Source organism: Pleurodeles waltl, chromosome 3_1 (assembly GCF_031143425.1).
Source record: "Pleurodeles waltl isolate 20211129_DDA chromosome 3_1, aPleWal1.hap1.20221129, whole genome shotgun sequence".
NCBI lineage: Eukaryota > Metazoa > Chordata > Amphibia > Caudata > Salamandridae > Pleurodeles > Pleurodeles waltl.
Genome location: NC_090440.1, coordinates 712694782 through 712710167, shown reverse-complemented (window position 1 = coordinate 712710167; position 15386 = coordinate 712694782). Strand labels below are relative to the sequence as shown.

The following is a 15386-nucleotide window of genomic DNA, read 5'->3' as shown; positions in this document are numbered from 1 at the left end:
ACAAAAAATTTGGCATTGGGCAATTCACAATCACATTTGCCTAATAGCACAATACATCCCAGGCATTCAGACCCAGTTGGCTGACAATCTCAGTCGAGATCACCAGCAAACACACAAATGGGAAATTCATCCCCAGATCCTACAGGATTACTTCCTATGCTGGGGAACACCAAAAATAGACCTATTCGCAACAAAAGAAAACGCAAAATGCCAAAACTTCGTGTCCAGGTACCCACACCCTCAATCCAAGGGCAATGCGTTATGGATCAGTTGGTCAGGGATATTTGCTTACTCTTTTCCCCCTCTCCCACTCATTTTTTATCTGGTAAACAAACTAAGTCACAACAGACTCAAACTAATACTCATAGCACCAACCTGGGCTCACCAACCGTGGTACACAACACTGCTGGACCTATCAGTAGTACCTCACATCAAATTACCAAACAGGCCAGATCTGTTAACTCAACACAAACAACAGATCAGACACCCGAATCCAGCATTGCTCAATCTAGCAATCTGGCTCCTGAAGTCTTAGAATTTGGACACTTAGACCTTACACAAGAATGTATGGAGGTAATTAAACAAGCTAGAAAACCTACTACAAGACATTGTTACGCAAACAAATGGAAAAGATTTGTTTACTACTGCCACACTAATCAAATTCAACAACTACATGCTTCCGCAAAGGACATTGTAGGCTACTTATTACACTTACAAAAGTCAAAGCTAGCATTCTCTTCAATTAAAATACATCTCACAGCAATATCTGCCTATCTGCAGATTACACATTCAACATCGCTTTTTAGAATCCCAGTCATCAAAGCATTTATGGAGAGACTATAAAGAATCATACCCCCAAGAACACCACCAGTACCTTCGTGGAACCTTAATATTGTATTAACACGACTCATGGGACCACCATTCGAAACCATGCACTCTTTTGAAATGCAATACCTAACTTGGAAAGTAGCCTTTCTAATAGCTATCACATCACTTAGAAGAGTAAGTGAGATACAAGCATTTACTATACAAGAACCCTTTATACAAATACACAAACATAAAGTGGTTCTCCGTACAAATCCCAAATTCCTACCAAAGGTCATATCGCCATTCCACCTAAACCAAACAGTGGAACTCCCAGTCTTCTTTCCACCACCAGACTCAGTAGCCGAAAGAGCCTTGCATACATTAGACATAAAAAGAGCACTAATGTATTACATTGACAGAACAAAACAATTTCGTAAAACAAAACAATTGTTCGTAGCCTTCCAAAAACCTCATGCAGGTAATCCTATATCCAAACAAGGCATTGCCAGATGGATAGTTAAATGTATTCAAACTTGCTATATTAAAGCAAAAAGAGATCTACCTATTACACCAAGAGCGCATTCCACTAGGAAAAAAGGCGCCACAATGGCTTTTCTGGGGAATATACCTATGACAGAAATTTGTAAGGCAGCCACCTGGTCTACGCCTCATACATTCACAAAGCATTACTGTGTAGATGTGTTAACAACACAACAAGCCACAGTAGGACAGGCTGTATTAAAAACATTATTTCAGACAACTTCAACTCCTACAGGCTAAGCCACTGCTTTTTGGGGATATTACTGCTTATTAGTCTATGCACAGCATGTGTATCTGCAGCTACACATGCCACAGAACGGAAAATGTCACTTACCCAGTGTACATCTGTTCGTGGCAAGAGACGCTGCAGATCCACATGTGCCCTCCCACCTCCCCGGGAGCCTGTAGCCGTTATTAGTTGAATGAGAATTGTAAATTTGTAAATAAATATTATTTTTATACACATTATGTACATACATACCTACTCCATTGCATGGGCACATCTAGTATATTCACAACTCCTACCTCACCCTCTGCGGGGAAAACAATCTAAGATGGAGTCGACGCCCATGCGCAATGGAGCTGAAAAGGGAGGAGTCCCTCGGTCTCGTGACTTGAAAAGACTTCTTCGAAGAAAAACAACTTGTAACACTCCGAGCCCAACACTAGATGGCAGGATAATGCACAGCATGTGAATCTGCAGCGTCTCATGCCACTAACAGATGTACACTGGGTAAGTGACATTTTCCATATATATATGTGTGTGTGTGTGTATATGTATATATATAGTAACCTTTAAGGCTTAGAGTTCTGCATACATTATGCAAAAAAGAATGTAATGAACTCTGAGGAGATTCCAATTTTATGCGGAGAGCAGGTCCTCTACAAAGAGCACCATACAACACCCCTGACATTCTGAATCTACTCACCTCAAATGTCTGTTTTTCTAGCAGTTTTTAAGCATAGGATTAGCACAGTGCCATCCACACCAAGCTAGAAAGTGCGGCAATTGTGGCTGCTAATAAAAGGGCTTTCACTATATTCTTCCTGGAGTGACCGTCTTCTTTACTGAAAAGGATTTGGTACATAAATCGACACAAGGGCTAGCACTCATGACTAAGCACCAACACGCTGGTAAACTCAGCAGCTTTCTGGAAGGACTGAAGATTATATATATTCATTTAAAAAGCAAAGGTTACTGGGATGTTATAGTTAGGTTCAGAATTTACACACACAAATCCATAGAAGTTCAGCAGTTATAGTTAGAGTTATGTCAAGAAACCATAACTCATGCCCTATGATAAATACAACTTGCGCCCCCGCCATGTCTTTTCATCAGTAATTTTTATGCAAATGTTGCAGTGATATTATCAATTATTTCATATAAGATGTCATCATGATGATCCTCTGCGAGTTTACTGCAAAAATATATATATATTTTTTTAAAGGTTCTTTGGCACCAGTGGGGTCCCTGTGGGTCAGGGGATTCCTACCCTGCCCCCTTCTGTATTTGCTTTTTTTTTTTTTTTTTTTTTTTTTACTCGGCTCAGTCAGAGTCCCAAGATGGCTGCCAACACTTCCTGGTTGAAGTGGTGGCAGCCAATCAGATCTCCTTTTGAGTCCCTAGATATAAAAATGTCCTTTTTCTTTAATAACTCCAAAACTACTGAATGGATTTACACCAAACCACAAAAAGGGCTCTTTCTTGACGTAGTGCTAGCCTTCTGCCAAATTTGGTGTAATTCTGTCCAGCGGTTCATGCTGCAGTCGTGTCTAAATCCCCTATTGGAAAGTGCATGGGGAAAATGCGTTTTGGAACCCCCCTTTTTATTGGTCCCCCGCTTGACGAATCACCCTGAAAGTTTTCACACAGCAGCTGAACTCCGATGCAAACCAGTTTTAAACCTTTTGTGAAAATATGTCAAACAGCACCAAAATTATTAGCAAAACAAAAAAATGCTTTTCCTACGGAAACTAGGTCCTAACTGTAACTACCTACTGGTGACTGTCGGTATAACAAAGGGAACTCTGGGTAGGTCTCAGGTTTTACGTGGAGAGCAGCGTCTTTATATGGAACACTCTACAACACTGCCAACGCTCCAGATCTGCTCACTTCAAGTGTCTGTTTTTCTTGCTATTAACATGTAAATCTGTGCAGATATATATATCTATATCAAGATCCATAATAATAAATGTAGTCTAATGCATTTATCTTTTTTCTCATATTTTAAGTATCAGACAGGTTGAAACCTTAACCGCCCACACATGTTTGGTACACATCCAGACTAGTTCAAAACTCTGGCTTACAGAGGAACAAGGCTCTGTGTCAAGTGATTTTGCTGTCTATCAATGTTAGTTGCGTACAAACTGGTATTAACTTGATCATGGATGGATGGATCAATTTATGATGGGCCATGAGTCCAATAAACAGAACAGATACGCCATTCAGTCTGAGCATATACCACAGCAATTCCTTCCTATATTTGTGATATGTTTCTTGTACCCTTAATTATTATGCCTATAAGGTCTGATTCAGAGGTCAAAAGCAAGTGCCTAAACTGCAATCTTGTGCTGGCATTATTCCTTAGTTGCCTCTGCTATTCAGCTAGATGTCAGGATTATCTTCTCGCTTCAAATAAGCCTTGAGTTGTGTCTGTCAGGAGAAGTAAAGTGAGTAATACACTTGTAGATAACCATTGAGAGCGGAGGATCAACAGCTCCAGATATGGCCTAACTGTAGAGAGGATTTAAGGCAGTCTGAATTTCTTCACTGGTGAATACAAAATAGTTCGGAATATAAATGTCTCAGTAGCATAGAAATGATAGGGGAAGTATAGGAAGGAGATGATGCATTTAGGGAAGTGGTGGAAAAGGAAAAAGAGGGCCCAGGATTGAACTTTGACAATGCCTACAGTTAAGACCCTATAGAGGACCAGTAAACAGTGAGGGCGATTAGTGAGGCAGAAGGATGAGAACAGCTGTACTGGTGTACAAATGGTGCCTAGCATGGTGGAATGGTCTCTTGTGATGAATGATACAAAGATATCAAAGAAAATGAGACTAAAAGAGAGACAGTTGTGACAAGTAGAAATGCTGAAGTGTGGGAGGAGTTTTGAAGTGGAGCTAATGGGAAACATACTGTTAAGTTTTGTTATGTTGCAGGCTATTTGTAGAGCACACATACACCTTACTTTCTTGGACCTAAAATAACTAGTCTTTATTTAAGTAGCAAAGCAGGTCTAGTGGGTAAATATGAAAGTTTTGATTCGTTTCTTGGTAATGGGGATGGATTTGAGCTAAGGGCCTGAGGTTATGAGTTCCACATCCTGGTGTGTGCCACAAAAAGTTAGTCTCCAAATTAAATAGTTATTTTCTAGGAACGGACATGTAAAAGTTGTAATTAATGTTCAGTCATGAGAAGATCTTTGCCAGGTAAATTTAGCATCAATAAATTCAGGAGTTGATTCATATACGGCTTTGTGGACAATTTACCATAGTTTATGGCAGGTAACCAATGCGATTTTCTTAGGAAATGGGATATGTGCTGATGTCTGAGTACATTGCAAATTAATCTGGCATCCACATTCAGAATCATCTGAAGATGATCGAGTAAGGTGGCGGGTGAACATGGTTAAATGGCATTTTTGTAATCTAGTCACTATTATACCAGAGCATTAATGAATGGGACATATTTTTTTTTTTTCAGGAAAAAGAGTGATATTGTTTCCTGATGATAAAAACATGACATGTGTAAAGGCATAGATATCCCCGCTTTAGCTATTGGGTAAACAGATACTCTGCCACCCTTCCTGGCCTTACAGGATTTTGTAAACGCACTAAATAGCATTAAAGGAGCGAAAGAGAATGGGGGCGATAATTCTAGAAGCAGGATTGAAGTCAGCACGGGCAGAATGTGTAGCTTGAAAACAGAGGCACACTGCCTTAAAGACATTGGCAGTGCTGTTTCACAGGGAGCAAATGAGGAGAGCACCGGTCCCAAGATCTAGAGAGCAGCAGCATTTAAGATGACCCAGCGATGGTGAAGCACAAACGGGGCTAATCACGATATTCCAACCTAGGAAGCACATGGGACTGAATACATTTATTTCTAGAATCAAAAGGAAGAAATTGTAGACTCCTTCCAAGAGTTTTGAGGAGTAGGAAGCAAGTAGAGGTCAGAGAAAATACCTTGTTAGAGTTTCATCGCCATAAAATTGGTTGCTGCGAGGGCAGTGAGTTTAGCACAGGTCTTAATACACAGAGGATGACACTCTAGTTTCTGTGTGCATAACAATGTGCAGCGAAAACGGTGAATGGACTGTGATTATGTTTTTAATGGAACTGGGGTTGGTGATGAAGTTACTCTTGTTGAATATAGATCGAGCATGCAATGAGCAGTACAAAACTGCGTACAAGATTGTTGATAATAAGGCCCATATTTATATATTTTTTGCGCCACATTTTTATTATTTTTTTATGCAAAGCGTGCAAACTTACAAAATACAATTATATTTTGTAATTGTGTGCTGCTTTTGCGTCAAAAAGTGATGCAAATGCGACGCAAAAAAAGTATCAATATGGGCCTAAGTGTCTGAGGCCCATATTTTATACTTTTTTAGCGACGCTTTTTGACGCAAAAACGATGCAAACTTACAAAATACAATTGTATTTTGCAAGTTTGCGACGCTTTTGTGTCAAAAAATGATGCAAATATGACGCTAAAAAAAAGTATAAATATGGGCCTGGGTGTTTAATCTGGGAGTGTTGCTAATAGTTTACTGGGGCATTTGTGGAGGGCTATTGCTCTAGAGGATGTCTAATATGCTAATATCTGGAAACATTAAATGAGATGTAGGTAATCAGGAATGGCTTTGGTATCCATGAACAAGGACGAGGTTTGGTATAGTGGTCGATAAACATGCTGACTGTTAATCCTTGGAAACAGCCAAGAGTGTGAGAAGGGAAGGTGTCCAGTGGTTCAGGAATGTGGAGTACTCTTCTGGAAGGTACAAGTCTCACTGTAACAATCACTTCAATATATTTGTGTTGGGAGGATACAGTTTAGCAAGAATCTGTCCAAGGGACAAATGTTATTAGTAGGTGGGGGGCAGTACATCAGTTGCAAATTGTTCATAATACAGTTGTCTATGAGGGTATGGGTTTTGCAGTTCAGATGTTAAAAAGAGGAAAAAACGGAACAGCGTGCCTATAAATACAAGGTAATGGTATTTTTTGAGGGAGGTGTAAAAATTGCATGGTGTACCTTTAGCTGAAAAGCAATATTGGTAAAGACCAGTCAGCTATCTGCTGCATTACAGAGCATAATTCAGCATGTACAAATTTGCAGGGTACAGATAACTGACGTAATAGGTTCTGGATGTATACCATTGTGCAGAATATCTATGAAAATAACTTACAGGTTAGTCAGTACAAATTGCACAGGGCGCAGTTTACTCTGTAGTGGGGGGAGGTTGTCCAAGGTACCAGTCACTCTGCTGCAGATGCATCGTGGCAGTTTACATTTTCTGGTTGGATGCACAGGTCCAAATGGCCAAACTGCTGTATTTTAGTAGGTTGCACCATCTGGTGACGTGGGTTGAGTGCATGCGCTTTGGACAAGAGGTATTTCATGGGTGTGGGAGCCCCAAGGGACTGCAGTTCTGCTCCGATCTGACCACCGAGCAGTGGTGACGGCTGCACCATGCTGCTAAGACCTTCTGATGCCCTAGCAAGCAGTTTGTCGAGGTGTCTGTCTACATAAACATCTTCTTTAGAAGATTGCATTGTTGCACCCCAATTCTCTCATAGGATTTAATTCGCTTGCTGAGCATCATACAGGCCTTAAATAGGCGTTGAATTTAAAAGGGCAAGAGACGTCATAATGATGGTGGTAACACTGACAAAAGTCCAATGATCTTCTTTATCAATAAAAAAGCTTGTGCCAATCCTGATATCTTGTGTTGCTCATTTTCGGATGAACCCTTGAATCGCCATTGAGGGTTGTTGTCTGCTTGGTTATGCAGTCATTTATTGGGTTGGTGTGGCCTGGGATCTGTTTATTTGTGAAAGCCAATGTTTAGAACACAGGAACACCCCTCTTTAAAGTGCTTTTAATCACTACTGAATTTATAGTCTTATCGTTCAAAGTTTTGAGTTCCTCTGCATATTATTTGTAAGTCCTTATCCCAGATAGACATTTACTTTTAAGTCTGTACTTGTTTGTGCTGCTCTTATTGCAGATCCGGTATCAAATTGCTCCACGCCGTGAAGGAGACATTGCATCTTGCTATGCCGACCCAGCTCTGGCAGCAAATGAACTTGGCTGGAAGGCTGAATTTGGGCTCGACAGAATGTGTAAGTAGGAACTAAGCATCTCTTCTGGCCAGGTATCAGCTGTCTCTCTCTTCTGGGCTTTGAGTGACTCTCTCAGTTGGGTATGACTGCCTCTCTTCTGATCATGTATCTCCTCGTCAACGAAGGACTACCAGTCTCTTCCAGCTATTGCTAATAAGGAAACATCTCTTCTGGGTAAGGAAGGACCGTCTGTCTCTTAAGGACCTGAGAATAAATGAATTTTTCAGCAGTTTGGAAGACAATTTGCCTGCATGCATTCCAAAGCTAGGGGCAGGCAATAAACTTTAAAGGGGTCGAAGTACAGCAAGGCAAAGGCAGCAGCGCACACGTGTGATGGAGCATAGTTTAGAAGAAGCAGAGTACTGAAGGGAGGAGATTTAGCAAATCTCATATACCCAGAGGATGGTAAATGTGCTGCACTGCAGTACTAAAGGCAGACTGATCACTATGCAAATGCTATTGAAGTTACATTTATTTTGCCTCCTATTAGAACCATAAAAATGCTAACACAAAAAAATTCCACATCTCATAAACCTCAGTGATCACAGAAAATATTCAAATTAGCACTCAACCAAAATCAGTGCATCATAATATATTATTAACGAGACCATGCAAACGATTAATAAAACAAGCATAACATTTATACAATAAAAACAACCTAACAACAAGATATGGGTACAAATGTTAATTAACTATAATAACCTCTTCAGATCGCAGTCTCCTTAATCCCGCACAACTGCATTCTTTGATTCGATATTCAGAATAGCTGCGTGTATCGTAATATGTGTTTCTGGGACCCAGCTATTTCCTCAGATTATGGTTTGTTCTTGAAGGTGAGTCTTCTTCATGATGCACTGTCTGACTCTGGGTATGGCTGGCATTTCATAAGTGCTCCACTCAACTCACTCCCATTATTGCAATTATAAATAAGGCTATCCCACAGAAAATCTGAAAATAATAAAGTTTATCCCCCCAAAAACTGACTGCAGCAAAGCAGCAGTGGGCCATGCCTTCATTTTTACTCTTCCCTGTACCTGTGCAAATTAGTTCATTTGTTACAGCTAGTGCATACTCTAACACGCCTAGAATCTGAAACAATATCCCAAATATACCTGAGGACTGTTCCAGTTTAGAAAAGAGCTGAATACACACCTCTTTAAAGAACACTACATCATGACTTATTGACTGTCCACTTCCACTCTCAGAATCAAACTCACCTTCAAATTGCCACTTAGCTGTATTTTAGCCTTTGACTTTGTACAGTGCTCCACCACCTTTATGCTAGGATTGCGCTATACAAATACCACAAACAAAACTACAAACTATCAGACTGTTTTTCTCTTTCGGCACTTCTAGACAAGCGATGACTCCCTGAACCAATTTCTGTATTAGAACATTTCTTTCTTGTAATATGGAGAAGCCACTTTACTGTGTCAGTGCTGCTACTCTTGGGGTTTTCCCCCATACAATCAATCAGGAATTTGTAAAGCGCACTACTCACCCATGAGGGTCTCAAGGCGCTGAGGGGGGTGAGGATGTGCTGCTACTGCTCGAACAGCCAGGTCTTGAGAAGTTTCCTGAAGGTTAGGAGGTCTTTGTTCTGGCGCACGTGGGTGGGAAGAGTGTTCCACATTTTGTCGGCGAGGTGCAAGAATGATCTGCTGCCGGTTGTAGTTCTGCGGACACGTGGGACACTTGCGAGGTCGGCGGAGCGAAGATGCTGGGTCGGGGTGTAAAAGGAGAGTTGTCTGAGGTATTCTGGTCCGGTGTTGTGCAGTGCTTTGTGAGCGTGGGCAAGGAGTTTGAAAGTGATTCTCTTGTTGACTGGGAGCCAGTGCATGTTTTTCAGGTGGTCTGTGATGTGGCAGTGGCGGGATGTCCAGGATGAGGCGTGCGGAGGCGTTTTAGATGCATTGCAGCCTCTTGGCCGTGGTTCCTACGTAAAGGGCATTGCTCAGTATATACACAGTATACACAGTATTTGACCGGCTGGATTCACATTATAGAGTGGGAATGTGCAAATCTCTCATTTTCTTGGACTTGCTTGGGTCGCATCAGTTGTCTTTAGTTATCTTGGATTCTAAAATTGTTTAAAACATAATAATGGATATTAAATAATTAGTCTAAAAGCATAAGTAAAAAGGTGCATGTCTTTTGTTTCAGGTGAAGATTTGTGGCGATGGCAGTCCCAGAACCCCACAGGATTCAGCAAAGCGGCAGATGTATAGCATCCAAGGTGTTGAAGTTGCAAAGTTCCAATTTATCGGCCTTCCTACATTTGCAGACTCTCAATTTCTCGTTCTGATACACTGTGCTCACTTTTGGGAATCCACAACAGATTCACAGATGTGGAATCTGTAACAAATTCCCAGCTGTGGATATTGCTTGTTGCCCTACTCTATCTTCTCATAATTGCCCGTTTCTCAGTAGGCTGGACTTGAGCAGAGGTGCAGTACTGAAAAAAATCATTGATAATGTACTTTTTTTTTTTTTTTTTTAACAAAAAATAATTACTCTGGAACCCTGCTTTATACATTTGAACGAGTATCAACTTTTTGTGGTATGTCCGACTGAATAAGGTCTAGGCCCATTTGTCGAGAGAATGTGGCAGCTATTTGAGAATCATGTTTTGTATTTAAGATTCAAACTTGAATGCCGTTCATGGGGCCCTTTTAGGAAGTTGAAAAGCACCACAAGCAGCACTTCGGGGGGATTCTTATGTGGCTCTCTGTAATTCTTTTATTTTTTATTTTTTTTAAAGAAGGCACATTGTACGCGCAGTTTTAGGATTGCTTGGCATCATTTATTAAATGTTTCTCTGTCTATATTTTGTACATGAGCTTCCAAGACACAGTTACTTTTCCTACATAGGAGAATTCCTACTGTCACAAATTAATGTTAGCTGCACCATATGTTCCAAGCGTAGATGGCAGATGAATATGTTTATCTTTTTATTTTTTAGCATGTAAAAATACGGCTACGAAAAAGTTCAATAGTGTAGTAGGTGGTCTCTTGAGAGGCACAGATCTTAGTAGGACATTGGGTTTGTGGCATCCGATTTCCCCGTTGTGTGTGTTTTTTTTTTTTCTTTTTTAAGAAACTGTAATTGATTCCAAAACGGGAAAATATTTTATCCAACATAACAATAGCTGTCCCACCAGGCTTTCAGTTCCAGTTTAACCCTTCTGTTTCTAGCAAAGTAGTTTGGTCATCTACCTCATGATCATGGGCATTCAGAGCTCCCTCTGTTTACAACCCCCACCGTACGCATCTGAACTCCATGGGAGTTCATTACTTCTCCTGGTTCAGTGGGACCAGCTCATGCATTTACCAGTCTTCTGTTGTGGGTTATTGAGCGCAGTGTTTTGTTTCTTAGAGTTGCTTTCAAAGATTTGCTTCATTTCCTGACGGTCGTTGGTTACTCAACGAAGCTCTCACAGATTCACTCACTGTCATAAGAATAGCTGGCTGCAGATTAGTTTTGTTTTTTAGAAGAACTGTGGGTTTGTGGGATCTGCTCTCACATGTTCAGTCACAAAGGTGTCAGAGAAAAGCACACTCCCTTTTCAGCTCATCACAAAATAATGTGGGATAGGCAGAGCTACCTATTCCTTTTCCTGATAAGAATTATTATTAGAACATTGAAATGTTGAGAGCTCCGTTAGAGACAGGAGAATGTCTTGGGGCTAATAATGATAGGCCTTCTGCACCAACATTCCAATATATGTCTTTGTGTTTCTGCCTTTTTAATTTAGAATATTTAGTGGGTGGAATGTTCTATTATCCTTACAGGCCTTCTGCCGAAGGCTATACTGGTTGTTCTAGAGCCTCTGCCACAGCTTTGGCATATAACGAGGATTCAGGGTCTTTATCAGCTGGTATAGTCTTCAGCAGGAGTGGTCTACGAGGGATAGTATGTGCAATGTGCAGCTCTTGTAGATGTACCTCTTTTTATGAGAATCAATAGTTAAGTGTCTCTCAGAATTATCTGAGAATCATGGGTTATGGAATGTAGCTCCTGTAGATTCACTCTTCTAGAAATGGTTGGTCCACTGGAGCTGCTTTTTGAGATTTGGCTACTTTAGGGATAATTCTTGTCTTCGAAAAGAAGCTCCCAGACTTGGTTTCAAAAATCAACCCTGAGTTTCACTTCTTTTTCTGACAAGAATTAAGGGTTAGTGAGTGCTGCACTCACAGATCCATCCCCATTTCTTGCACGATACGTGGGTTATTAAGAGCTGTTGTACCCATTTCACTCCTTTTTCCTTCCAATTATGATGGATTGGGGAGAGCTAAGCTTTTCCTGACAATCTACCATATCTGAGAGTTGCTTTCCTCTCACAGATTTGAGCCATTCAAGCCCCTGTTGTATTTGATAGATTCTGAAATGGGCTTGATGCATTATTTTTTTTTTTTTTAACACTCCGGTGGCGCAGTATGCCTGTACTTATTTACAAGGCCACGCAAAGACACCTTGCGTGGCTTTTCATGGCATGGTAAATATGGCCCCCTTTCACGCATTACTCTGCATGAAAGGGGATTTCCTTGGGTGTTGCTGTGGGTGTTTCTATGCAGCACCCATGGAATCTGAAGCATTCCCAGATTTACAAGGCTGGGAATTCGTCAGATTCCTACGCCACATCAGGGGTGTTGTTAAAGTGATGCAATGGGGAGAAATAACATAATTTCTCCATGTTTTTAGGGCAAGCATTGCAGCGCGCAAGCGCTGCTTTTCTGACGTGTTGTTATGTATCTGGGCTTTTAACAACACCCATCTCACGCCCATCACTACCACTCGTTCGTGGGCTTGCCCTTCAAAAAAATCCTTTGATGACATTGGTAAATGGCTTACCTTTGTCCCTCCTTGGGGAGGTTTTGTTACCTCCTTGGCCATCGCCTCTGTTACCTGGCTAATTGCACCTCTGCCGATTAGTTTAACTGCAAGCAAACTTTTTTCCTTTTGTGTGTCTCTTCACGCTGATGCTCATGGCGGCCGTGGCACTGTGAATCGGCTCGCTTATGTGAAACTGTTTAACTTTTAATTTTCAGTTTATGTGGCAAGAAAAGTCGGGTTAGGAGTTTACAATGGTAATAGCTCTAACTCGAGCGGATGCGCGACCCACTGCGTTGCAAATGCTTTTTCCTCTTTCTATATGTGCTGCACCCTGCAGCACGCATAGAAAGAGGAAACCACCATTAATGATTCCTTCCTGCACATAAATAATCATCCCTCTAAAGCAGACACCCTTGCACCATGGTGCAAGGGTGTCTGCGTTGACGCTAGGCAACAGTATGTGCGCCAGTGCAGAGGAAAATTTACAGGGATGTAAATACGGAGCATCCCTGCACTTTCAAAATGACGCAACGTGACGCAGCAAGGTGGCTTGCTGCGCCATTTCTTTGTAAATAAGCCCCTCAGTTTTGAGGAATTGCTTTATTCCTTTGGTAACTAAGCCTACACTGTTAGAATATGCTTAAAGTGTACATTCGGGTTAACTATTCAAATTTAGCAGTTTAAGAACTGGTGAAATTATTTATTGGATGGAGCGAGTTCTGTCTTTACATGTTGGTCTAATCTGTGCATATGAAGGAGCATGTAGCAAAGCCTCATAAGACATTTGAGTCGACACAGTCCTCGTTTTGCTTCACAGAAAAGTTATTTAGGTCTATGAAATATGTTTTTGAAAATTCTGAGCATTTTGTTTATCAGTCACCAGTCCATCACACACTCAGACTGCTAACTACTACAACTCCCTCTTTGCTGGCAGCGCATTAAGGTGACCTTTAATCCTCTTTACTCGCTATACCACTTTAGTTCCTGTTCCTTTTGCAGCTCACCAGTCTGATTGGACAGCCAGAGCAACACTTTGCCACCCATATCTCCCTTTGCACGGATGTGATCGGTCTGGCTCAGCTGTCCTCTTACAGATCCTTCCACTCACACAGCGTAACAGTTTTGCTTCTGCTGGAAAGAGGGAAAGATGCCGCTCGAGCTACCCACCGCCTCCCTGCTTTTGGGCAGCTCCATGTTATAGCCCATTCGTTTTATGCCTCACACCCACATAGCTGAACTTTTAGACAACTAAGTCATCTCAGGTTTGGCCTGGCTTTAATATATTTTAAACAAGGGACGAAAATTAATCTGGTAGGATTCGCCTAATTACTCCTGCCACCCTACTTCATTACTATCTAAAAGTTTACTCTGAGATGTAGTCCCTGATAGCTGAGCTGACTTTGAGAATTCCATTCAACCCCTGTCCCTATGTCAGTTCATTGACAACGCTGTCCCCGTTAACCTCTCTTCTTACCTTTAGCTAAGGTGAGACTTGACCCATTACCCTTGAACAGTAGCTTTCTGGTGGTAGTACATGGATTTCCTTCCAAATCAGGTATGTTGGTGCCATCACGTGACTTCACTGGCACCACCTCCCTGTGATCATGTTTTGTTATTTCTGTTGATAGAGTGCACGTACACCGGATGATTTCATGGAGCTAAAACAAATGTGAGTTAGAGAAGAGATGATAGTCAGCTTAGTTAAAGAGCAGGAAATCGATAAATGAAGACAAAAAAAATAAATAAATAACCTAAGTTAGTGGAATCTTTGTGCAAGCTTAACTCAGGGACACATGAAAGAGTCCTGGAGGCAATAAGAAAATATCTTAGCTGCCCACTACCTAAGCTCTTTAAAGACAGTCTGTAAACTCCACTGGTACAAGGTCATGCAACATATGTAACGCAGTAAGGTTGCTGCATCACCTCCAGCCGTCATCCCCATTCCAAGATACCGAGCACTCAGAGTTCTTCCTGTTGGCCATGGTCAAACATCTTTTGCACATGGTGATTTTTTCAGCATGGCTAGCGATGGAATGTGAAACTGGACCCCACCCATTTGTACTCCTAGAGGTCCCATTTAGAACCCTTGGGGGAGACAAAAATATTGTACTGCCGCTTTTGACGGGTGATTAAGACCACCGTTTTCAGTGCTTCCTAGTTACTATTTTCTAACACTAACAACAAGACAAGAAAAAATACTCAGTTGCTTTCTGGGTGCTTGCCACTCCCTTTTCCCCCACTCCCCAAGGTTTATCCCAGAATGTTTTATGCATATATATAATCTATGCAGTAACCCGTTGTTTTGGTGGGTGGGGTGTGAGCCTACCTACAAAGGTTTGCTACTCTTATCTCGTTCCTATTGCCTTCAATTCATGCTTTACTAGAAATAATGATGAAATGGATTTATTTTGTTTTGTATTTGGTGAATGTAATCAGTTGTATATTTATAAGTTCTTGCAGAATAAATGTACATGTTTACAAACCAGGATAGTTTTGTAAAAGCACCATGTGATGTTACCAAAAAAACATATTTTTTCTTCCTTCTGTACAAACTTTTATGTAGATTAAACTACAACTCGAAAGCATAGGGTTTGATTTTCAATAATAAATTATTTTATCTTCTAAATGTTTTTCTTTTGCTTTTTTCTGTTAGGTGCCAAAAGTTGGACAATGTGTCACTTTGTGGTGAATGGACGTTTTAGAAGATCTTACATTGTTGTATGTGTGATGCAAACAAGTGGGTGTCAAAATCAGATTGTGTTCCAGGATGGAAGCAGATTTGCAACCAATTATGTTACAAAAAATTAGAGAGGACCAAGTGGCAGCATTTTCCTGGGCAGGGCATTTCTAA

General features: G+C 41.0%; 1 protein-coding gene across 2 annotated transcripts in view; it reads left to right on the top strand.

Annotated features, from left to right (window-relative positions):
* The window catches only part of GALE (UDP-galactose-4-epimerase), an 87163-nt gene extending 72002 nt beyond the window's left edge, over positions 1 to 15161 (top strand). The window contains exons 10-11 of one of the 2 annotated variants that reach the window (XM_069223455.1): positions 7587 to 7701; positions 9865 to 15161. In XM_069223455.1, the coding sequence (XP_069079556.1) occupies positions 7587 to 7701; positions 9865 to 9929 (180 nt within the window). In that variant the 3' untranslated portion in view covers positions 9930 to 15161. The remainder of the gene's footprint in view (positions 1 to 7586; positions 7702 to 9864) is intronic. The other variant, XM_069223456.1, reaches the window with a different exon arrangement.
* Positions 15162 to 15386: the final 225 nt, after the last annotated feature.